Source organism: Vipera ursinii, assembly GCF_947247035.1.
Source record: "Vipera ursinii genome assembly, chromosome: 1".
NCBI lineage: Eukaryota > Metazoa > Chordata > Lepidosauria > Squamata > Viperidae > Vipera > Vipera ursinii.
The window spans coordinates 333,017,832-333,041,982 of NC_139512.1; the positions used below are offsets into that span (position 1 = coordinate 333,017,832).

At 44.3% G+C, this 24,151-nt stretch overlaps 1 protein-coding gene across 5 annotated transcripts in view; it reads left to right on the forward strand.

Moving 5' to 3' along the window:
* Nucleotides 1-24,151, forward strand: part of LOC310636965 (uncharacterized protein) — a 31,194-nt gene that overhangs the window by 4,140 nt on the left and 2,903 nt on the right. The window contains exons 2-3 of one of the 5 annotated variants that reach the window (XR_014491845.1): nucleotides 6,436-6,546; nucleotides 17,328-18,108. The exons of 1 other annotated variant lie outside the window; for it this stretch is intronic. Coding sequence is in view for 1 of the 4 variants with exons in the window: in XM_083357189.1 (XP_083213315.1) it covers nucleotides 17,328-17,822 (495 nt within the window). In the remaining 3 variants the exon portion in view is untranslated. Of the gene's footprint in view, nucleotides 1-6,435; nucleotides 8,117-17,327; nucleotides 18,109-24,151 lie in introns of those variants that run through there. 3 more of the 5 variants (XR_014491843.1, XR_014491846.1, XM_083357189.1) reach the window with 3 other exon arrangements.

The window sequence follows — 24,151 nt, forward strand, 5'->3', positions numbered from 1 at the left end:
TCGGCTGATGCCTTAGTGGAAGCCTGGGAAAGGGCAGCCACTGAGGCACTTGACCGGGTTGTACCCTTGCGGCCCCTGACCCGGCGCAGATCCCAGCGAGCTCCATGGTTTTCCGCGGAGCTCCGGGAGATGAAGCGCCGGAAACGGGGCCTAGAGAGCTGCTGGAGGTCTAGCCGATCCGAACCCGACCGGTTGCGGTTAAGAACCTATATTAGGTCTTATCTCGCTGCGATGAGGGTGGCGAGGTGTAATTACTTCTCCACCCTCATCGCGTCCGCAGATAATCGCCCGGCCGCCTTGTTTAGGGTGACTCGCTCACTTCTTAATCAGGAGGCGAGGGAGGATCCCTTGCAAGGTCGTGCCGAGGAATTTAGCCATCATCTGTCGGATAAAATCGCTCGGATTCGGACCGGTTTGGACTCCAGCTGGGCAGAGTCGGGCGATCAGGACACGGGCGGTCTTGTCAATGCTATCTGGGAAGAGTTTGATTCTGTGACCCCTGATGAAGTGGACAGGATTATGAGGAGGCTGAGCTCCTCCACATGTTTGTTGGACCCGTGCCCTTCCTGGCTGGTTTATGCAGCTAGGGAGAGGACACGAGGCTGGCTCCAGGCGGTTATATCTGCTTCTCTGAGTGAGGGTTATTTCCCCACCGTCTTGAAGGAGGCGGTGGGGAGACCCCTCCTCAAGAAGCCTGCCTTGGACCCAGCTGTGTTGAACAACTTTCGTCCAGTCTCCAACCTTCGCTTTCTTGCGAAGGTTGTTGAGAGTGTGGTGGCGCATCAGCTCCCTCGGGTCCTGGATGAAGCGGATTATCTGGACCCCTACCAATCGGGTTTCAGGCCCGGGTACAGCACGGAGACGGCATTGGTCGCTCTGGTGAATGATCTCTGGAGGGCGCGGGATAGGGGACATTCCTCTGTCCTAGTCCTATTAGACCTCTCAGCGGCTTTCGATACCATCGACCATGGTATCTTGCTGCGGCGTCTCAGGGGACTGGGAGTGGGAGGCACAGTTCTTCAGTGGTTCTCCTCCTATCTCCTGGGACGCTCGGAGTCGGTGTTGGCAGGGGGGCAGAGATCGGCCCCTAGGTCTCTCGTTTGTGGAGTTCCTCAGGGGTCGGTTCTCTCGCCTCTCCTGTTCAACATCTATATGAAACCGCTGGGTGAGATCATTCGTGGTTTTGGAGTTGGGTATCATCAGTATGCCGATGATACCCAACTTTTCTTTTCGACCCCAAACCACCCCAGTGATGCCCTCGCTGTGATGTCCCGTTGCCTGGAGGCGGTTCGGGTCTGGATGGGGAGGAACAGACTTCAACTCAACCCTGACAAGACTGAGTGGCTGTGCATTCCGGCATCCCGGGACATTCCAAATGTTCCACCTCTTTCTATGGGGGGTGAGCTCTTACCCCCCGTGGATAGGGCTCGCAACTTGGGAGTCCTCCTAGATTCACGGCTTACTTTGGAAGAGCATATAGTGGCCGTGACTAGGGGGGCTTTCGCCCAGGTTCGCCTGGTGCGCCAGTTGCGGCCCTATCTGAACCGGGATGCCCTGTGTACGGTCACTCATGCGCTCGTGACCTCTCGCCTTGACTACTGTAACGCTCTCTACATGGGGCTTCCCTTGAAGACCACTCGGAGGCTCCAACTGGTACAGAATGCGGCCGCGAGAGTTGTCTTGGGAGTTTCCCGGTACTCCCATGTTACACCTTTGCTCCGCGAGCTGCATTGGTTACCAGTTGTCTTTCGGGTGAGGTTCAAGGTGTTGGTTACGACCTTTAAGGCCCTACATGGCAAGGGTCCGGGATACCTCGGGGACCACCTGCTGCCGGCATCGACTCCCCTCCGCCCTGTGCGTTCCCACAGAGAGGGCCTCCTCAGGGTGCCGCCAGTCAGGGAATGTCGACTGGTGGCCCCCAGGGGGAGGGCCTTCTCTGTGGGGGCTCCGGCATTATGGAATCAACTGCCGGTGGAGCTCCGGATGGCACCAGACCTCCGAACTTTCCGTCGGGGCCTGAAGACCCACCTGTTCGAATTAGCTGGTCTGGGCTGATGGGGGATTATGGGTTTTTAATTGTTTTTAATTTGTACCACTGTTTTATTGGGCATGGGTTTAATTCCTTTTTTAATTTTTGTATTCTCTTTTTGATATATGCCCTGTGAACCACCCTGAGTCCCTACCAAGGAGAAGGGCGGTATATAAATCAAATAAACTATAACTATAACTATAACTATAATTTTGCTCATGTATGGCTCCCGCAAGGATGGTTTTTTACATGTGGTCAAGAAACTTTTAATTACATTCCTGCTAATATTAGTGAAGCACAGTGTTGTCTCAGCTGGTTGATTCCTGTTTTGCTTTCCAAACAGCAAATTCACTCAAATCGTTTTCGACAAGGAGTCACGCTAGATAACACCTGTGATTCTGAACCAGCTTTACTTAATAAAGCAGAATATAAAGCTTTGGCTATATCTATACTGGGTGTGCCAGCGCTTGCTACTCGTGCTCATCTTAACATTAATAATAATAATACCGTATTATCCGGCGTATAAGGCGACTGGGCATATAAGACAACACCCCAACTTTTGAGATGATTTTCAAGATTTTTTGTCTTATACGCCGGAAAATCAGTGAGCCCGGGAAGGCACGCCCTCCCCTCTCACTGTGGAGGAAGCAGGGCAGGCTGGCATCTGGTGGGAGCTGGCAGGGCAGTCCTGCGCACGCGCGCGCTCCCCGGCTCCTAAGGAGTCCTCGGGGAGCCATGGCAGGCGCCTCACGCTCTTCCCTCTTGAAGCAGCTTCAGCGGAGCCGTCCGGCATCAGGCGGGAGCCGGCAGGGCAGTCCTGCACACGCGGGCACTCCCCGGCTGCTAAGGAGCGCTCCTTAGCAGCCGGGGAGTGCACGCATGTGCAGGACTGCCCTGCCGGCTCCCGCCCGACGCTCTTCCCTCTTGAGGCAGCATCGCTCCCCGTCCTCGGATGTTATTAGATTTTTTGGCAGCGGCTGCACACTACTGGCTCATGGTCAAATGATCGTCCACTAGGACTCCAAGGTCCCTCTCACTGATACTGTTTTTGAGCCAGGTCTCACTAAATATGTATTTATACCTGTTTTTTCCTGCCTAAATGTCTTTGCTTTTTTCCACATTAAAATTAATTTTGTTGGATAGGGCCCATTGTTCAAGTTTGTCAAGATCTTTTTGGATCCTGAGCTTGTCTTCTGAGGTGTTGGCTAGTGTCATCTGCAAATTGGATGAGTTAATAATAATAATAATAATTTTATTTATATACCGCCCTTCTCCCGAAGGACTCAGGGCAGTGAACAGGGCAAATATATAAAAAAAATACAAAAATACAAAAGTTAAAAGAAAATTAAACATATGCCCGACTAAAAACAGTAAATACAGATATTAAAAATGACCATAAAAACCCAACCCATCCCCCATCAGGCCAGGCCAGCTTGTTCAAATAAGAGTGTCTTCAGATCGCGACGGAAGGAGCGAAGGTCGGGCGCCATCCGGAGCTCAACCGGCAGCTAATTCCATAGCTCCGGGGCGCCCACAGAGAAGGACCTCCCCCTGGGGGCCCCCAATTGACATTCTCTGATCGGTGGCACCCTGAGGAGGCCCTCTCTGTGGGAGCGCACAGGGTGGAGGGAAGTTGATGCCAGCAGCAGGTGCTCCCTAAGGTACTCCGGACCCATGCCATGTAGGGCCTTAAACACCATTACCAGTACCTTGAATCTCACCTGGAAGACAACTGGTAACCAATGCAGCTCACGGAGCAGAGGTGTAACATGGGAGTATCGGGAGACTCCCAACACAACTCTCGCGGCTGCATTCTGTACCAGTTGGAGCCTCCGAGTGGTCCTCAAGGGCAGCCCCATGTAGAGAGCGTTGCAGTAGTCCAGACGAGAGGTCACGAGCACGTGAGTAACCGTATATAAAGCATCCCGGTCTAGATAGGGCCGCAACTGGCGCACCAGGCGAACCTGGGCGAAGGCCCCCCTAGTCACAGCTACTATATGGTCTTCCAAAGTGAGCCGTGAATCTAGAAGGACTCCCAAGTTGCAAGCCCTATCTACGGGGGGTAATAGTTCACCCCCCCATGGAAAGAGATGGGATGTTCTGAATATCCCGGGATGCCGGTATGCACAGCCACTCAGTCTTGTCAGGGTTGAGTTGAAGTCTGTTCCTCCCCATGCAGACCCGAACCGCCTCCAGGCAACGGGACATCACGTCGAGGGCATCACTGGGGTGGTTTGGGGTCGAAATAAAAGGCTGGGTATCATCGGCGTACTGATGATACCCAACTCCAAAACCACGAATGATCTCACCCAGCGGTTTCATGTAGATATTGAACAGGAGAGGTGAGAGAACCGACCCCTGAGGAACTCCACAAATGAGAGACCTCGAGGTTGACCTCTGCCCCCCTGCCAACACCGACTGCGAACGTCCCAGGAGATAGGAAGAGAACCACTGCAAAACCGTGCCTCCCACTCTCAATCCCCTGAGACGCCGCAGCAGGATACCATGGTCGATGGTATCGAACGCCACTGAGAGGTCTAATAGGACTAGGACAGAGGAATGTCCCCTGTCCCGAGCCCTCCAGAGATCATTCACCAATGCCGTCTCCATGCTGTACCTGGGCCTGAAACCCGATTGGTACGGGTCTAGATAATCCGCTTCATCCAGGACCAGAGGGAGCTGATGCGCCACCACACTCTCAACAACCTTCGCAAGAAAGCGAAGGTTGGAGACCGGACAAAAGTTATTCAACACAGCTGGGTCCAAGGCAGGCTTCTTGAGGAGAGGTCTCACCACCACCTCTTTCAAGACGGCGGGAAAACTACCCTCACTCAAAGAAGCAGATATAACTGCCTGGAACCAGCCTCGTGTCCCCTCCCGGGCTGCATAAACCAGCCAGGAAGGGCATGGGTCCAATAAACATGTGGTGGAGCTCAGCCGCCCCATAATCCTGTCCACTTCCTCCGGAGTCACAGAATCAAACTCCTCCCAGGTAATATCGACAAGACCACCCGTGTCCTGATCGTCAGACTCTGCCCAGTCAGAGTCCAGACCGGTCCGAATCCGAGCGATTTTGTCCGACAGATGTTGGTTAAACTCCTCGGCATGACCCTGCAAGGGTTCCTCCTTCACCTCCTGATTAAGGAGGGAGCGGGTCACCGTAAACAGGGTGGCTGGGCAATTATCTGCGGACGCGATAAGGGTAGCGAAGTGATTAGACCTCACCGCCCTTATCGCAGCAAGATAAGACCTACTGTAGGTTCTTAGTCGCAATCGGTCGGATTCGGATCGGCTGGATCTCCAACAGCTCTCTAGGCCCCGTCTCAGATGCTTCATCTCCCAAAGCTCCGCCGAAAACCATGGAGCTCGATGGGATCTGCACCGGGTCAGGGGCCGCAAGGGTACAACTCGGTCGAGAGCCTCCGTGGCTGCCCTTTCCCAGGCTTCCACTAAGGCATCCGCCGAGTTGTGAGCGAAGGAGGCAGGTGGGGACCCCAGCGCTGCCTGGAACCTCTCAGGGTCCATTAAGCGCCTGGGGCGGTACCATCTAGTTGGTTCCACACACCCACAGTGGGGAGTGGCAAAACGGAAGACCAGCCGCAGGAGATGATGATCGGTCCATGACAGGGGCATAACAATTGGGGAGCCCCCACCAAGATCATCTAACCACTGTCCAGATAAGAAAATCAGGTCAAGGGTGTGGCCTCCCACATGAGTCGGTCCAGAAATTACCTGCGTCAGGTCCATGGCCGTCATGGAAGCCATGAACTCCCGAGCTAACTCAGATGATCCTCCCAGGGATGGTAGATTGAAGTCACCCAAAACTATAAGTTTGGGGAACTCAATCACCACCCCAGAGAGGATATCGAGAAGCTCAGGCAGGGCTGCTGCTGCGTGACTAGGCGAAAGGTACACCAGCAGCAAGCCCAACTGCACACCAGGGCCACATCTCAAGAAGAGAGACTCACAGTTCCCCTTCTATTCCCTCATCTAAGTCATTTATGAAGATATTAAAGAGTCATTTATGAAGATATTAAAGAGTACTAGGCCTAAGATGGAGCCTTGTGGTACCTCACTGCTTACTTCTCTCCATGTGGATGTAGGACTACTCTTTGAGTACAGTTTGTCAGCCAGCTACAGCTCCATCTGGTGGTGATGTTGTCTATCCCACCTTTTTCTAGCTTACTAAGCAGCAGGTTGTGGTCTACTTTGACAAATGCCTTACTCATATCTAAGTATACTATGTCCACAGCGTTTCGCTGGTCTACTAATTTAGTCACTTTATCAAAGAATGAAATAAGATTGTTTTGGCATGATCTGTTTTTAACAAACCCATGCTGGCCGCTAATTATAAGTTTGTTTGCTTCTAGTTGTTTGCAGATCTGATTTTTTATTATTTTTCCCAGGATCTTCCCAGATATTGATGTTAGACTGATTGGTCTGTAGTTTCCTGGGTCTGTTTCCCCCCCCCCCTTTCTTGAAGATGGGAACCACATCAGCCCTTTTCCAATCCTCAGGTACTTCCCTGTTGCTCCAGGATTTTTGAAAGATATGGTGCAATAGTTTGAGATAACATCTGCCAGCTCTTTCAGAACTCTGGGATGTAATTTGTCGGATCCTGGTGATTTATATTCATCAAGGTCGGATAGGTGTTCTCTTAGCATTTTCTTCTTATTTTAATTTTTGTTTCTAGTTTGTCTTTTGCAGTAGTTCTTTTTTGTATGTTGGGTTATAATTTCTTTTTGTGTAAAGACTGATGCAAAGAACGAATTAAGCAGTTCTGCTTTCTCCTTACTGCCTGTTACTTCCTTGCCATCTTCTCTTTTTAGTAGACATACAGTTTTCTTGATTTTTTTCTTGTTATTAATATGTTGAAAGAAACTGTTTTTTATTGTCCTTGATTTCTGTTGCAAGTCTTTGTTCATTCTGAGCCTTTGCTTTCCTGACTTCATCTTTGCATGTTCTGGCTGTCTGTGATAATCAGCCTTAGTTATGTGTCCCTCTTTCCATTTTTTGTATTTGTCCTTTTTCTCTTTCAGTTTGTCAGAGAGAGCTTTATGCAGCCATACTGGTTTCTTCTTGAATTTCTTGTTGTTGTTTTTTAGTGGTATTGTGCTGGACTGGGCTTTTATGATCGTATTTTTCAGAGTTTCCCACACTTCTTGAGAGTTGTTTTCCCCTTTAGGATTTTCATCCATGGAATCTTTCCTAGGTTCTCTCTGAGTTTGTTAAAATCAGATCATTTGAAGTTTAAGACACTGGTTGGATTATTTTCTGTTGCTTGTGTTTGCATTATATTGAATTTCAGTATGACATGGTCACTTTCACCCAAGGTTCCAGCAACTTCAACTCCCTCTATCACTTCTTCATTAGCTCCAGTATAGCTTTACTTCTAGTTCCCTCCTCCACCTTTTGGATGATAAAGGTGTTGGCTAGGTTGGTTAAAAATCTGTCTGATCTCCCACTAGCTGCAGAGTTTGTCTCCCAGTTGATATCTGGATAGTTGAAGTCTCCCATTACTACTGTGGTATGCTTCCTACATACATTTGTTAATTGGTTGGCAAAGAGTTCATCTATTTCTTCTGATTGCTTGGGTGGCCTGTAATATACATCTATGGCAATGTCACTTTTTTCGCTTTTATATTGACCCATATACATTCTGGAGGGATTTTATCTTTGATCATATGCATTTCTGTAGATATGTAGTGTTCTCTTACATATAGTGCAACTCCCCCTCCTCTTTTTGTAGATCTATTTCTTTTGAACAATTTGTATCCATCTATTGGTACATTCCAGTCATGGGTTTCGTCCCACCAGATTTCTGTAATGCCAACTATGTCATACCCACCCTTGTGTACTATTGCTTCTAGTTCACCCTGTTTGTTCCCCAAGCTTTGAGCATTGTTATATAAGCATTTAAGACCTTTATGCCTGTCCATGGGTATGTTTCCTGCATCTCCTGAATGCTGTTTGAGTTTTTCTTTTTTTCTCACTACTCCCTACCTCGTTGTTTGATTTGCTTTCTTGGGATTTATGACTGGTTTTGTGTTCTAGAGGTTCTAAAGATTGGTCACTCTTCCCCCTCAATTTTAGTTTAAAGCTCTTCTGATGAATTGGGCCAGTCTTTTTCTGAGTACATTTTTCCCTGTTTTCGTGAGGTACAGCTCATCCCTTGCCAAGAGTCCTTCATGTAGGAAATGCAGTCCATGGTCCAGGAAACCAAAGTTGCCTTGATGACACCAACCCTTTAGCCAGTGGTTTATTTCTAGAATTCTTTTTCCCCTCAATGGGGGTTGGGTAATGAAATGTCTGCAAACTCAAACAGCCAAGCTCAGAAAGCAGAAAGGACTCCATAATTCAGTCCTAAACTGTACATACAGTATTCTCATCTATTGAAAGGTAGACATACTTACATACTTAAGTTATCCTTAAGAATAACTTAATACAGAGTTAGGAAAATGGTGACTTCCGAATGCATGCTTTAGAACTGTCTGTATTAATTGGAGTTCCTTAGAGGGGGTGGGGGTGGCTCTGCTGGTGTGCCTTTGAATCACTTGATTCCTGTCAACTACATGAACAAAACCATGCAGTTTTCTTGGCAACATTAGAATGAATGCTATTTATTTTTTTCTAGGGCTGAGAAAAAGTGACTGGCTCAACGTCAGCCAGCTGGTTTCTGGATCTAAGGCAGAATTTGAATTCAAGCTTTTTGTCTAGTGTCTTTTAACTATGACATCAAATTAGCTCTCTTGGAGTTGTAGTTGGAGCAATATTGGAAAGGTCCTAGATTGGTTAAATAAGAAGTTGATCCCGAACAAAGAAGGGTGAAAAATCCTACTGTTGGGATATGAGATGATTTGGTGTTATCAACAGAACAAATTATTATTTATTTATTTATTTATTTATTTATTCGTTTTATATACCGCCCTTCTCCCGGAGGACTCAGGGCGGTGTACAGAGCAAAGTAAGTATACAATAAACCAACAATAAAACAAATAAAACCCCAGATCTACAAATAAAACCCCAAATCTATCAGGCCAGGCCGGCTTGCTGGAATAGATAGGTTTTTAAATCTCGCTGAAAGGTGCGAAGGTCGGGGGCCATCCGGATTTCGGCTGGTAAGCGGTTCCAGAGGATTGGCGCACCCACCGAGAATGCTCTCCCCCTGGGGGTCACCAGCCGGCATTCTCTGACCGGTGGCACCCTGAGGAGGCCCCCTCTGTGGGAGCGCACAGGACGGAGGGGTGTTGACGCTGGCAGTAGGTGCTCCCGTAGGTATTCCGGACCCATGCCATGTAGGGCTTTGCATGTCATCACTAGCACCTTGAATTTCACCCGGAAGGCAACTGGAAGCCAGTGCAGCTCACGAAGCAGAGGTGTAATATGGGAGTATCGGGGAGCCCCCAAAAGTGTCCGTGCAGCTGCACTCTGTACCAGCTGAAGCTTCCGAGTGATTCTCAAGGGCAGCCCCATGTAAAGAGCGTTGCAGTAGTCAAGACGAGAGGTCACAAGTGCATGGGTGACTTACGTAAGGCATCCAGGTCCAGATAGGGTCGTAGCTGGCGCACCAGTGTTTGTGTGGGAGGGTAGCGTGTAGGATTGTGCTTGGCTCTACAGGATATAACTATTCTGCTTTTAGAGGTTCTATTTTGCTCATGGGTTGAAAAATCATGAAAGAATTCTCTGTCCATAAGTTGGCCTGATCAGCTTCTCTGGGGTGGGAGAGGGAGGGGCAAGAAAGACTGGCGAACTTGTCTTCCATGATCAAATGTCCAAATGCAAAAAGTGATCATTCCATGAAATCAGTTAGCCTGACATTCTCAAAATCAGTGGCTTCACCCTCCTTATGCAACAGTGAATTCTGTAAATTGTGTGAAGAATTGTTTGCTCTCTTGTATAATTTATAGCTTCTTCATTTATTGCTTATCCACTTTATCTGAGAGTTATTAAGCAACACAGAGCAGGAGGAGTTTCCAGTGACATGGAACTGTGAGACCAGGAAGATAAGTACAAGAAAGGGAGGTCATAGATGAAACAGCAAGGGAGTAGTTTTGTTCTTGGCCCTCATACTCTAGCAGACTCCAAGAACTCTGAGCCAAATTTCCGCTGAGATATGAAACTGAACCTGAGAAATGTGATTTCCCCTGGAGAAACCTCTAAGAATCAGCAAAAATCCCATTCAAGTGATCCTGGCTGTAACACTGCAGGCTGAATGTACAAACATCTCTTCTTGCAACACGTATTTCTGAGATTGCGCCACTTGTCAATCAAAGTAGCTTAGGCAAGCAAGATGTCTTGCTCTGAAGCAGAAGACCTACTTCAGGGCTAGATCCCAAACTTTGGGGACTGCCCTGCAGAAAGTTTTCTAATCTAAGTCAAAATGAGCAGGAGTTGTATAGGAAAATATTTGAGACTCTTGTATAGTTCCCATTTAATTCAACTGGACTTGTGCAGAAGTTCTTGGAAGACAGCTCTCTTTAAATGCTGTCAAGCTCACAAAAATGTACAAATGAGACCTTGAAAGGAGTGGGCTTGCTAGAGATTAAGTATGGTACAAAAGCATCTATCTTTTCTTAGCTCCCTCCACCAAGGCCTCTTTTCCTTTCCCCCTTTATTTTTCCCTATAGGAGGAACTGCCAATTAACTCAGTAAACAGGAACAGTGAGCACATTGTTTGATGGGAGTTTTGAATACTGTGTACTCAAATGCACAGTATAACTTCTGCACAAGTCCAGTTTAATTAAATAGGAACTATACAAGAGTCTTAAATACTTTTCTATGCACAGAGTCTGTGTAGGTTGTTGTTGTTGTTGTTGTTGTTGTTATATTAGCACAAGAAGATCACAATGATATTGCAGGGTAGTCGGCTGCCAATTTACCAGTTCTGTTGTAGAACACACTCATGTGCTTCCCAAGGTGCGCCACAGGAAGGGGAGCTGGTTTTGCACCAGAAAGAAAGACAAGCAACTCTTCCTGCAGTGTCATCCATGGATCCTCTCTTCCCAGAGCCACCTCACAAACTGGTGCTGCAACTGGGAAGGTTCAGAGCTGGCAGGAATTTGACTGCCTGCATGAAGCACCAACCTGTCTCTATACCGAAGTGGTACATATTTATCTACTTGTATAGAACATGCTTTCAAACTGTTAGGTGGGCAGAAACTCTTCTTAAAAACCTCCAGTGTCGGAGCATTCACAACTTCTGGAGGCAAGTCGTTCCACTGATTAATTGTTCTAACTGTCAGGAAATTTCTCCTTTGTTCTAGGTTGGGAGATGATATGCAGACATCAAAACTATTATATTTTAATCCACCATCCAATTTGTCATATTGGGTGGCAGTGAATTCTGCTGGTTAAGTATACTGTATGTTGTGCAAATAAAACATTATTTTAATCAGTTTGGAATTTCTACAGAGATGCTTGATTTTGGACAAACATATGTCATCTTATTGCAAGGCTGCAATTTTTTCTGGCACTCATGTTTTTTTTTAAAAAAATATACTCTTATGTTGAATTTAGGGATTCTGAAAGTGCACAAGAACTGTATATCTGCAGTCGGTTTCAACTGCAGATTTTCTGTCTTTGAACCACAAATCAAAGGGGCCCTTTCAATATAAAGTACTTTAAAAGGAATATAAAACATAGAATAATAGAATTGGAAGGGATCTCAGAGGTCTTCTAATCCAACCCTCTGCTTGAACAGGAGATCCTATATCATTTTAAACAAATGGCTGATCATATCATTTAAAAATTAAATACTCACCAACAAGAAATATTATGCGAAGCAGAGGTTACGATGTTTCACTGTCAACTATGAAATTTCACTAAGTATGTTAGACCTGTTTCTCTCTTAGCTCCGTATATTTCTCACAGCTATTCCTGTGTGGGAAAATGTGGCAAAGGTCTCCTGTTTTTCTAAACCAGCACCTTATGCTGGCCCTTGTGGGCCAGCATTTTCTTTGGGGCCATGAATTTCAACCCAATTAGCTTCATCTTTCTTCGATGACAAGAAATAAGATTGGCCCTTCCTTGCTACTTTTCCAGAAGGCTGTGAAAACATGGTTTTGTCAGTGGGCTTGGGGACCACAGGTTGATTTGGAATCAATAAAGTGGCTTGTATAATCATGGTTTGTGGAGGGGTAGGTGGGTGGGTGGTTTGGTTGGTGTTATATTGTTGATTTTTAAGGTTGTATGCTGACTGGAATCACTGTGTGCTAGTTGGATGGCCATATAAATCTATTTAATAAATTAAAAATGTGCTGGTTGTCTTATCTACCACAGCTGATACCAACTGGCAGTGGTTCTCCAAAGTTATAGGTAAAAAGAGACTGTCCTTTTAACTGCTGATGTTTACAATCAAGCATTTGGCTTGCAAGACAGGTGTTCATACTTCCTCTGGCAAAATCTGTTCTGAATATTTTGAAATAGGTTTCCCATCCTGGCCCCCTTCCATCCTTCCCTTTTACATCTCTCTCTCTCATGCAAGCTTGGGTGATTTCCCATTTGGAAACACGTGCAAGATTAATTTCAGAAGAGGCAGGGATATACTGAGGCAACTGTATATTTAATTTGCTTTCTGTATGTCCCCCTATGGTTATTACATCCAAAAGAGTTCTCAAATAGCTTTCCTCCTCCTGGGAAGCAACTCAGGGCTTTGCCTATGCCAAGCAAGGTAATTCTTAACTGCAGAAGAAAGTTAAACCAGGATTGGATTTTTGGGTAGCAACATTTTTGAAGTGGAAACAAAATGGATTCTAAACAAATTATCAGAGTTTAACTGCAGAGCGAAAAACAAGTCTCATAAAAAGAATTTGAAAGACAAAAATATGTCTAATCTGAAAGAGACAGGACTGACAGGATACACATTAATATGTTGAAATGCTGAAAGTCCACATGTTGAATACAGTAGACCAGCATTTCTGTCAGGACCCACCCCAATCCACGTCTTAGGAAAACAAAAATTCTTGGAGTCAGTTCTAGTCCAAAAGGAATTTTTACTAGGACATGTTTGGTTGTGGAAATACAAGACAGGACCTGGTATTGTTTTACAGATTGAAACTTTATAAAGAGTTCCCGGTTCAACCCCACTTCCTTCAACCCCATTTGGTCAGCCCCCCATCATTTACTTTGTGTCATACCTTTCTTGGGAAAAAGGGAACTTCGGATCTTTATGGTTATTGCCTTCTTCCTTTACAGATTCAATTGGAAACACAGGCCAGATGCCCTCTTCCCTAACCCTCCCCTTTGTTACCCCAGTTTAAAAGGTTTCCCTTGGTCTTTGAAATAACCTAAGGCAGGCTGAATCCACATCCGCTCCTCCTTCCTCGGGAGATGGCAGAATCCGGGGGGGGGATAATGTTTTAAACATACATTTATGAATGTGATTATAAATTTTATTCTGACAATTTCTCAACTTTGGCAGCTTGCAGATATATGGACTTCAAACCCCAGAACCTTCAAGCTGCCAAGGTTGAGAAACACTGTCATAGACCCTTGTCCTACCTAGTCTAAAGAGCTTTGAATACAAGCTTTTTTAATGTCATTCAGACCAAGCCAATGCCCTTAAAGGGGCCTGGTTTCTTTCTCTTACTGAAAGTTCTTGGACAAAGGTTAAGCACCAGTTTCCTAGGCATGCTACCCAATGGGTTTCTTACATTAAATGGTTGGAAACATTATATCAGATAGTCTTCAAGGCTCTAGAAATTGGTGCTGAGCACATCCATTGAAACTGGTGGAGAATATATCTGCAGTATTGGGATCTGCTTGTGCCAAGTTAGCTGCCTTTATAGGCACAGGAAACTAGTAATCAGAAAGTTGAAATGAGTGTCCTTCATTTATTTATTCTGAGATCACTCATAATATGACTATGGGAAAAACTAATCATTTGCATTTCATGTGTTATCAATATGGCATGGCAAAAGAAAAAAATCTAAAGCTGCCCATCTTAGATGATACTGTTGACTTCTGGTTGAATTCCACAATGGTGCCACACTATAACAGAATAACCGAAGTTGAGACCTTGGAGGTCTTCTCATCCAATCCCTTGCTAAGGATTGTTTGATTTTGGTTGAATGTAATGTGTAAATCCATACACATGTGGCTTATTAGGTAAAGTATGTTTACAGTAGGAGTATACGTAATTCAGGGTTGAACTGTTGAGTTCTTGGTGCTCTCTGAGCTTTGTTTTTTCTTGCATATGTTTCATTACCCACTTAGCTAACATCAACACTGATAGGGAGTGTGGGGGTTTATTTACTGCTTATATGCAATAGCTTGTCCTGCCAATGGCAACTCCACAGTCACTAGCAATGATGAGGTTACCTAGTGGGGTAATGAATGTCTGCATGCAAACAACCAAACTTGGGGAGCACCAAGGACTCCAAAATAGGGTTAACCATACCATGGGTTGTTGTTGTTGTTGTTAGCTGCGAAGTCGTGTCCGACCCATCGCGACCCTATGGACAACATTCCTCCAGGCCTTCCTGTCTTCTACCATCTTCTGGAGTCCATTTAAGCTCACGCCTACTGCTTCAGTGACTCCATCCAGCCACCTCATTCTCTGTCGTCCCCTTCTTCTATTGCCCTCAATCTTTCCCAGCATTAGGCTCTTCTCCAGTGAGTCCTTCCTTCTCATTAGGTGGCCAAAGTATTTGAGTTTTAGCTTCAGGATCTGGCCTTCTAAAGAGCAGTCAGGATTGATCTCCTCTAGGACTGACCGGTTTGATCGCCTTGCATGGGTTAGCATGATGGATTAATTCCATTTGGGAGTTAGAAGCTAAAAAGTGTCTATCTTTTTAAAAAGCTTGATTGTTATTTTGCACAATAAATAGCAATAGCACTTAGACTTATATATTGCTTCATGGTGCTTTTCAGCACTCTCTAAGCGGTTTACAGAGATTGCATATTGTCCCCAACAATCTGGGTTTTCATTTTACCAACCTTGGAAGGATGGAAGGCTGGGTCAACCTTGAGCTGGTCAAGATCAAACTCCTGGCAATGGGCAGAGTTAGCCTGCAAGACTGCATTCTAGCCACTGTGCCACCATGGCTCCTGGTGGTAAGCAGAGACTATGGATCAGGAGGGAGGTGGCCATACTATAAATACTAGATTTGTGGAAAAACTGGTTGTAAAATGAGCTGGTGTCATCTGAAATCTTACTGATTCATAGTGCAGTAGTTAGAATGCAGTATTGCAGGCTAACTCTGCCCACAGCCAGGAGTTTAATCGTGATGGCGCAGAAGGTTGACTCAGCCTTCCATCCTTCTGAATTCAGTAAAATGAGGAGCCAGATTGTTGGGGGAACTATGCTGATGTTGTAAATTGCCCAGCGAGTACTGTAAAGCACTATGGAGCAGTTATACGTCTAAATTATATTGCTATATTGCAATTAGTGTCTTTGTTCATGGACTAGTCTTCTGCAAAACTTTCATTACCCAAACTAGGTAACATCTGATGAAGTTACCTAGTTTGGATAATAAAACCTCTGCAAGAAAACAAGCAAGTTCAGAGAGCACCAACGATTGCTCATTTCAACCTTGAGGTAAAATACTGAGCTCTTTTATTGGAATCCCACTTAAAGCTTCTGCACTATTAATATCAGATGAGGGGGTATTCAATCATCTGCCTCTCACAGGTATTTCCCAGGAATTCAGCCTATCATCCTCTTTTTGAATCCAGCATATCCTGTCTCTTTAGTCTCCAGGAGAGTGAGAAAAATCGATCAATATTAGTTCTGGAACACAGTAGAACAGCTCTCAGTGCCATACGCAGGATGAGTTGCCACTGACTCCAGTGCCCTCTTGTGGCACACATTATTGGCTCCTATTCTTTTTGTAGTAAAAAAGGGGAAATCAATTATTCTAAAGCTAAAAATCCTGTACTAGGCCTCGATCTTACTCTATTGCCAGTTTGTTTAAATCATTTAGCCTTGCCCTGTAAATCTAATGAAATAAAGCAAAGTTGTTAACATTCACATTCAAATACACTTACTGACAATTCATTAGACTTTGGGCATGATCCAAAATGATTTTTTTCTGTGTCAGGACTAAATGACACTAAAGACTTTGGTGGAGGTCAGAATAAACACAGGGGTCAGGTTCATATCTGTTCTGTAGCTGACTTGGCACTACAGAAAGAGGTTCAGCTGCCAGACAGAATTCTTTATCAATTTTTAAAAATGGTCTATTTTATAGGGATGTTTTGTGGGTGATCACAATATCATTAAGACCTTCATTTATTTAAGCATTTAAATTGAAACATTTTTAAATTATTGTGCAACTGATAACTGCAGCATTGAGACAGAAAATTTGAAAGTTGTAATTTTCTGTTCTCTGGGCCAGGTTTAACTTGAATAGATTTAAGTTACAGGAATGTACAGAATAAAAGAACAACAGAGTTAGAAGGGACTTTGGAAGTCTTCTAGTCCAACCCACTACTCAAACAGGAGACCATATGTCATTCCAGACGAGTGGCTTTCCAATCTCTTCTTAAAGGCCTCCAGTGATGGAGCACCTACAACTTCTGAAGGCAAGCCATTCCACTGGTTAATTGTTCTCACTGTTAGAAAATTTCTCCTTAGTTCTAGGTTGCTTCAGTCAAAAGTTTTAAGAAATATTATGTTTGTAATAGCAGCTCAGCAATGGAGACAAATCTAGAAGGATTATAGGATTTTTTTCCCCATCATTAGTTGTCTGCTAGAAAATATTGGATTTCCTGCACTGAAGAAAACCCTTTGGATTTTTGGAGAAGGGATGAGTGCTGCATTGATGCAGTTCAAACTTACCAATCCTCAGATGCCACTAAAAAGCAACTTACTACTTCATCCTTTCAATTCACTCTTTTCTCATTCATTCATTTCATTGACTTTCAAATATTCAAGGTGGCTTCCTGCATATAATACCCACTGTTGCTCCTAATCTCCACTAGAACATTTTTCAATGATGCAAATTTCTCTTTCTTTCCCCAAAATCTCTTTCAAACCATTCACTTTATTTATTTATTTATTTATTTATTTATTTAAATTTTTATACCGCCCTATTCCCGATGGACTCAGGGCGGTTTACAGGGCAACATAAAATATGATATAAAAATAGTATAAATTAAAATAGATTAAATTACATAAGCCCAACAATTAAAACAATATTAAAAGCTAAAACCCCTTTCCCCCAGACTCTTTGGTTCACATTTTTAGTTGCTTTGCTAGCCACTGAAAACTAGGTAGATGTCATTGCATTATTTCTATATGCTCCTTGTAATTCTTGCCTCATCTGCTTTAAATTCTTTCCCACCTGATGCATTATAGATTGTAAATTCCTGGAAGAAAAGATGGCTCTTGCTTCAGCACTTCTATTCTACTAGTTATTTGACCTTGAGGACTACTCGGAGGCTTCAGCTGGTGCAGAATGCAGCCACGCAAGTGGTGGTGGGGGTTTCCCGATACTCCCATGTAACACCTCTACTCCGCGAGCTGCATTGGCTTCCGGTTCCCCTCTGGGTGAGATTCAAGATGCTGGTAATGACCTATAAAGCCCTAAATGGCATGGGTCCGGATTACTTACGGGAGCACCTGCTGCCGGCATCAACTTCCCTTCATCCAGTGCACTCCCACAGAGAGGGCCTCCTTAGGGTGCCGTCGGTCAAAGAGTGTCGACTGGCGACCCCCAGAGGGAGGGCATTCTCTGTGGGTGCACCAGACCTTTGGAACCGTTTACCGGTTGAGCTCCGGATGGCTCCCGACCTTCGCTCCTTCCGACGTGACCTAAAAACATATTTATTTGAACAAGCCGGCCTGGTCTGATGGGATTGGGGTATTTTAATATTAATTATTTTAATATTAATTGTATTGATTTTTATTTTAATTTGGGCTTTATTATTTAATTCTTACTTAACTTTTGTATACTGTATTTTTATTGTATTTGCCCTGTACACCGCCCTGAGTCCTTCGGGAGAAGGGCGGTATAGAAATTAAATTATTATTATTATTATTTTATTTCCCAACCATGCCAAAATAGTTTAATCCTGATTTATACCTAAGAGATTCTTGGTGCTCTTTGAGCTTGGTTGTTTTCTTGTGGATGTTTCATTACCCAAACTAGGTAACATAATCAGTGCTAGTACTGATGTTATCTAGTTTGGATAATCAAATGTCCACAAGAAAACAACCAAATTCAGAGAGCCCCAAGGACCTCTTATTTCAACCCTGAGCTGCAAATATTCTCCTTTATTGATTTATATCTGTCTTCATTGCTGCTGCTTCTCTTGAAAACCATGGAATGTGTCAGACCATCCTGGGCCAAGCAGTACCATTCAGCTAACAGCAAAAGTCTGTAAAAATGTTATCCAATCATTGCTCAGCCCCCTAAACTGTTGGGAGTTTTGAATAAAAGTCACCTTTCCCACTTGATGCAAAAAAGAAAATGCTCCCACCATCTTCAAACTATTAGGACTGAAAGTTACACAAAAGATTGTGCCTCTGTGCGTTAGCATTTATTTATTGAATATCTATCCTATTGCAATCTCATTACTCTCAGCACTGTACAAGATAAGAGAAAACAATTAAAATATCCATAGGATGAAAACACAAGAACATAAAAAAGAATGAAAATAAATTACCAATCTCCTACACTGTAGCAATGAAAAAAGAAAGTTAAAGATGTCTTGCAGTGAGTGAAAACCACTGGAAAGACATAAGCTGGGGAGGGCAACCTGACCTCTGCAGAGACCGTTCCGCATCAACAGTACTGCCACTGAAAAGCTGCTTCTTCTATCATCAGCTATTGTGGGATCACAAGGAATTTCTCCCACGTTCTAGTCCTCCCTTAGGCACATTAGATGTTTGCATAACTTTGAACCTATCATTCTCACATAGCCCTACTCTAGTCTGGGAAGTTGGAAAACATCTGTTTATTAATCTAGACTAGATCAGCTCATATATTATGGTCATCCTATAATCATACTAATCATCTTTCAGTGAATTGATTTGGACTCATCATACAGGCTGAAACTTCCAAGCAGTCTGGTCATCATCATTATACTTTTATACTTAAAAAGGGAATCCTCTAAACCTGCCTCTTGGAAATCAAGATCAAGTGAAGTACTAATACCACTTTACAATGCCTTGGTAAGGCCACACCTGGAATACTGCATCCAGTTTTGGTCACCACGATGTAAACAAGATGTCGAGACTCTAGAAAGGGTACAGAGAAGAGCAACAAAGATGATTAGGAGGCTGGAGGCCAAAACACATAGGGAACGGTTGCTGGAATTGGGTAAGTGTAGTTTAACGAAGAGAAGAGTGAGGGGTGACAGGATAGTAGTGTTCCAATATCTCAGGGGCTGCCACAAAGAAGAGGGAGCCAAGCTATTCTCCAGAGCACCTGAAAGCAGGACAAGAAGCAACGGATGGAAACTAGTCAAGGAGAGAAGCAACCTAGAACTAAGGAGAAACTTCCTGACAGTTAGAACAATTAACCAGTGGAACAACCTGCCTCCAGAAGTGGTGAATGCTCCAACACTGGAGGTTTTTAAGAAGAGACTGGACAGCCATTTGCCTGAAATGGTATAAGTTTTCCTGCCTGTGCAGGGGGTTGGACTAGATGACCTCCAAGGTCCCTTCCATCTTCTTCTTCTTCTTCTTCTTCTTCTTCTTCTTCTTCTTCTTCTTCTTCTTCTTCTTCTTCTTCTTCTTCTTCTTCTTCTTATTATTATTATTATTATTATTATTATTATTATTATTATTATATGTTACATTAGAATTCCCTACTGCAGACAGCATGTTAGTTGGCGTTGCTGTTGGAGGAAGATGGGTGTTATAGCGCAACCTATTAGGAGGGTTCCAGGCTGGGATAAGCTATGTCTATATTAATCACCCCAGTTAAACATTGGGGTTGTATTTACATAGTACATTAAGCCAAAAATCCCAGTTCAGGAGAGACTATTATTGTGACCGATTATGTCAACAGTTTGGAAGGGTTGCTATTTTGGGTTTATAGAAACTATAAATAATGAAAGATAATGAATAAACTTCTTCTTCTTCTTCTTCTTCTTCTTCTTCTTCTTCTTCTTCTTCTTCTTCTCCTCCTCCTCCTCCTCCTCCTCCTCCTCCTCCTCCTCCTCCTCCTTCTCCTTCTCCTTCCCCTTCCCCTTCCCCTTCCCCCTCCTCTTCCAGATTTAAATCTGAGTTCAGACAATCTATGACCACCCTTATATTAAAATGTATCTTATGTTGTTTTTAAAATGCATACTGATGAAGTACTTCTCTTTCTTGGTCCTCTGCCTTCTTCCCAATATATGCAGATTTCCTAAGCTACTGTAACTAATTTCTACTCCAAGATTTTAACACACAAAGATTTTTCCTTATGTATAGCCGGAGAAATAGGTGACTTTCTAGATGTCCGTTTCTCAGCTGGAGAAGTTGTGAATGGGAGGGAGACTCAAATTTTTTGGTTAAGATTTGAAATGCGCTCAGGATGTTGCCTAACAAGACATCTTTTGGTCTTCTCCGTTCTTCCAGTAGACTGAAAATTAATCAAATTTGCCTGCCTGTTTCACATCAGCAAGTAGTCTTTACAGAAGTGAAGGAGAGAATAAAGGATTTGCACCAAAGGATGAGGAGGCAATCTAGGCAGCCCAACAGAACCACAACTGCCCCTTCCCTGAAGTAGCTCCCTGTGTTTACCATTCCATGGCCAAACTCCAAATCTTTCTCTCCTTCTTCTCACCTACAGACCAACCAGCTGGGAGCCTCTCCTCCTTCCAGCCTCTGTCGTCACTAGACTAGAAATGCTCTCTCCCTCTTTCATGCAAACACATTGCTGCATTTGGATAGGAAGGTTTCCTGGGACCATTTAGCTTTCAGAGCAGAAAGACGACTGATGCTCACTTGGCAACTTGAGCTGAACTCATAGCCAAGAAACAGCACAGAAAGAGAGAGAGAGAGAGAGAGAGAGAGAGAGAGAGAGAGAGAGAGAGAGAGAGAGAGAGAGAGAGAGAGAGAGAGAGAGAGAGATGCCCAGAAGGGTGTTTGTGCACATTTTGCTTTTCAGTTTGCCTGCTTCTGCTCTAGTGGATTTTCCACCTTGTTCTTAAGGAGATGCGTCTGGAGTTTATGAATCGAGGGATTCAGAAGAGTGCTCTCCAGGGCAAGAGGCTCTGCCTATTTAATACTGGCTAGCACATGTTTCCTCTTTTCTTCTCCCTGAAGGTAAGTCCTTTGGTTTCTAATCTTTGCAGAGTAGCTACTAGGCTAGCACCTATCCAGAGGAATGGATTAAAAGTAATTCTTGTTTGCTTTCTGTGTTGGTACAAGTCATTACATAGGGACCGCCATGCATAGTGGTTGGTGCAAAAAAGTTGGCCACAGCAACAGCAGAAGGAAGCAAAGTTTTCTCAGGGCAGGATCCTTCAGGAAATCCTCTAACACAAACCCTGTTCCAATGAATGGGAGCAGTGGAAGAACATAAGTTTCCCAATATATTTTGTTTCCTCAAGAAGATGCCAATTTTAAACCTTGAAGCAGAAACATTTCTTTCTATGGGCATATAAATAGAGGAGTGGAACTTCCTGAAATTGAATGGATCACTACCAATTTTCTGTTCATACCTGCCTTCTATGGGACCAGCTAAAGATCTTGATAATTTCTAGGAATGAGCCAGTTGAGGTGTCTTGCCTGAACAATGGTTCAAGTAACATAAGCTAAACTGTGGTTCCTTCACCTGAACAATGTTAATACTGCTTATGGACTGCTTTACAGAGTTGGTTATAGATAATTTTGCCAATCTGAACATGAGCAATGTAACTCCAGAACTTCCAGGCAACATCTGGAAGGCACAGACTGGGAAAGACAGTTGTCAGACTTAATAAACACATATAATTTAAAGAAGCAGCTGAAATTGCAAGAGGGCCATTTGTTGTACTTCCCTAAGCCTTCAGACTTGCAATAGCACTGGGAAAAAGTGGGACATCCTCAGTCAAGGGGCAGAGACACATGTAAAGTGGTGGGATAGTCTGTAACGTTCTCCAACATAAGCTTCCATTACCATGAACTCTGAAAAGCCCAAGCAACACATTACCTAAAGATTAAATTGAGGAAGGACAAAGGTATTTATTCATTTGTACCCTTAAAGTGGCAACTGTTATGTTCCCTGCGGGATGGATTATAAGTGATCAAACTAATGGGATATCTCTATAAAAATTAAATAAAACAAAAATCGTTATGATGGCAACAGTTATGATACTCTTAAACTGTAGCCACAATGTGTATGACTATGATGTTGGCGCACTATATAGGCTGAAAGCGAGTTGAGTATGCAAGACCATAAAACTCAGAAATGTAAAGTGTTGCGTTTACGTGAGCTCAGACAGCGCCTCCACCTGGCTCACTCCAATTTACTTTGACTTTTCTCGTGATCCCTCCCTCCCCCTCCCGTCCGCTTGAAAACTTTACAGTAGATATAGCAGAACGGAAGAAGTTTTCTTTCCAGCAAGCTCTAGGGGGCGCTACTAACATACAGGGCAGGCGGGAAAGACTCCGAGTTAAACTTGTCTGTCTGCATTCCCTTTACCTCCTAGCCCAGGGGTAGGCAACCTCGGCTCTTTTATGACTCATGGACTTCAACTCCCAGAATTCCTGAGTCAGCTATGCTGACTCAGGAATTCTGGGAGTTGAAGTCCATGAGTCATAAAAGAGCCGAGGTTGCCTACCCCTGTCCTAGCCCGTTCAGTCCTATGAAGCTAAAACAAGCTTTGCTCTTTTGCTCTCGATTGGGGGACACGTTCCAGGCGCTGCTGCTCCTGCCCCCCGCACATTTTCAAAATGTTCCGATTTCCAGGAGTCCATCCTTCCGTCCCTTCAGGCAGGCGGTGGCGGCGGTGGTAGCAAGGGGAGGATCCGACAAGTTGCATCCTAGGACGGCTCTCTCGCGTTCAGTGTACCTGGGGCCATCGTATCTAGGCTGTAGCAATCTGGACGGCCACCAGATGACAGCAGACGGTTCGGATTTTTGCAGCCCAGACACCAGAGCCCCAGTTGCGCCTGCCTGAGAGTTTGAGATTTGTGTGTGTGTGTTAATGATAATGATAACCGTGTAAGTGAATGCATGTGACGGATACATAAATGTATACAAATGAAGGTGTCCCTGTTTGGAAATCTCCGTGACCATTGGTCCTGCAGGCTCCTTGACCAACTACAATGATAGGCATTTTGCTATTAAGCAGTGACAATCACTACTAATACAAGGTTTTTGCAGTAATGTGTCCTGCCTCCCTCCTTGCAGCCTCATACTCTGGGATCAGTTATCTCTGTCTTATAGGTGGGATGAGGACCCTGCCTAGCTTTAATCTTAGTTCCGCAGCATTTTAGAACTTTTTATAAAAATATTCAGGACTAAAGAGGTGGATTTGGAGATTATAGCCCCCTTTTGGGAAAAGAAATGCAGCTGGTCTACTGGAGGAATCCTACAAACTCTAGGACTTGCCTCCAAAACCAAAGCTGAAAGATACACCCAGGGAACCTGTGCGTTGCTTTGTATGAAGTTGTTAAATTTGCAGGATGTGGGAGTTTGCAGTGCTGGAGATATCTTTTGCTTAATCATTTGGGACAGAAGCAGCATCCTTGTTGCAGCATCAGAACAAGGGATTGATTATTCTTTCCAACAGTTTAGCCAAATGTTCCCCAAAAGCTGGCATGAAAGCAACAATGAGCCCAACGCTTTGTGCCCCCAGCTTCTTCCCCAGAGGAGAACATTGACTTGGTATTATTGCACGTGTCCAATTCCCCCTTCCAGCTAAGCCCATTACCAGTGGGTATCATGTGGCAGTCAGTGCTAGAAGTAATTATGCATTGTGAAAAAGTACTGCCTTTTTCTGTCTTGAATCTGCTGCCCAGAATGTCATTGGTTGGATGTTAAATGTCAGAGTTATGGAGGAGAGAGACAAAAAAATAAATAAATCCCCACCTGTCTATCCTTTTTTACACCGCTATCAAAACGTGGTCCCCATTCTCCTATTGTCTCTTTCCTGGGCTAAAAGGAGCTGAGTGTTTTTGTTTTTCCACATTTCAGGAAAGAGGCTTCCCCACCATTATCATCTATATTAACACTATTTTTTAAAAAAAAAATACTTAGATCT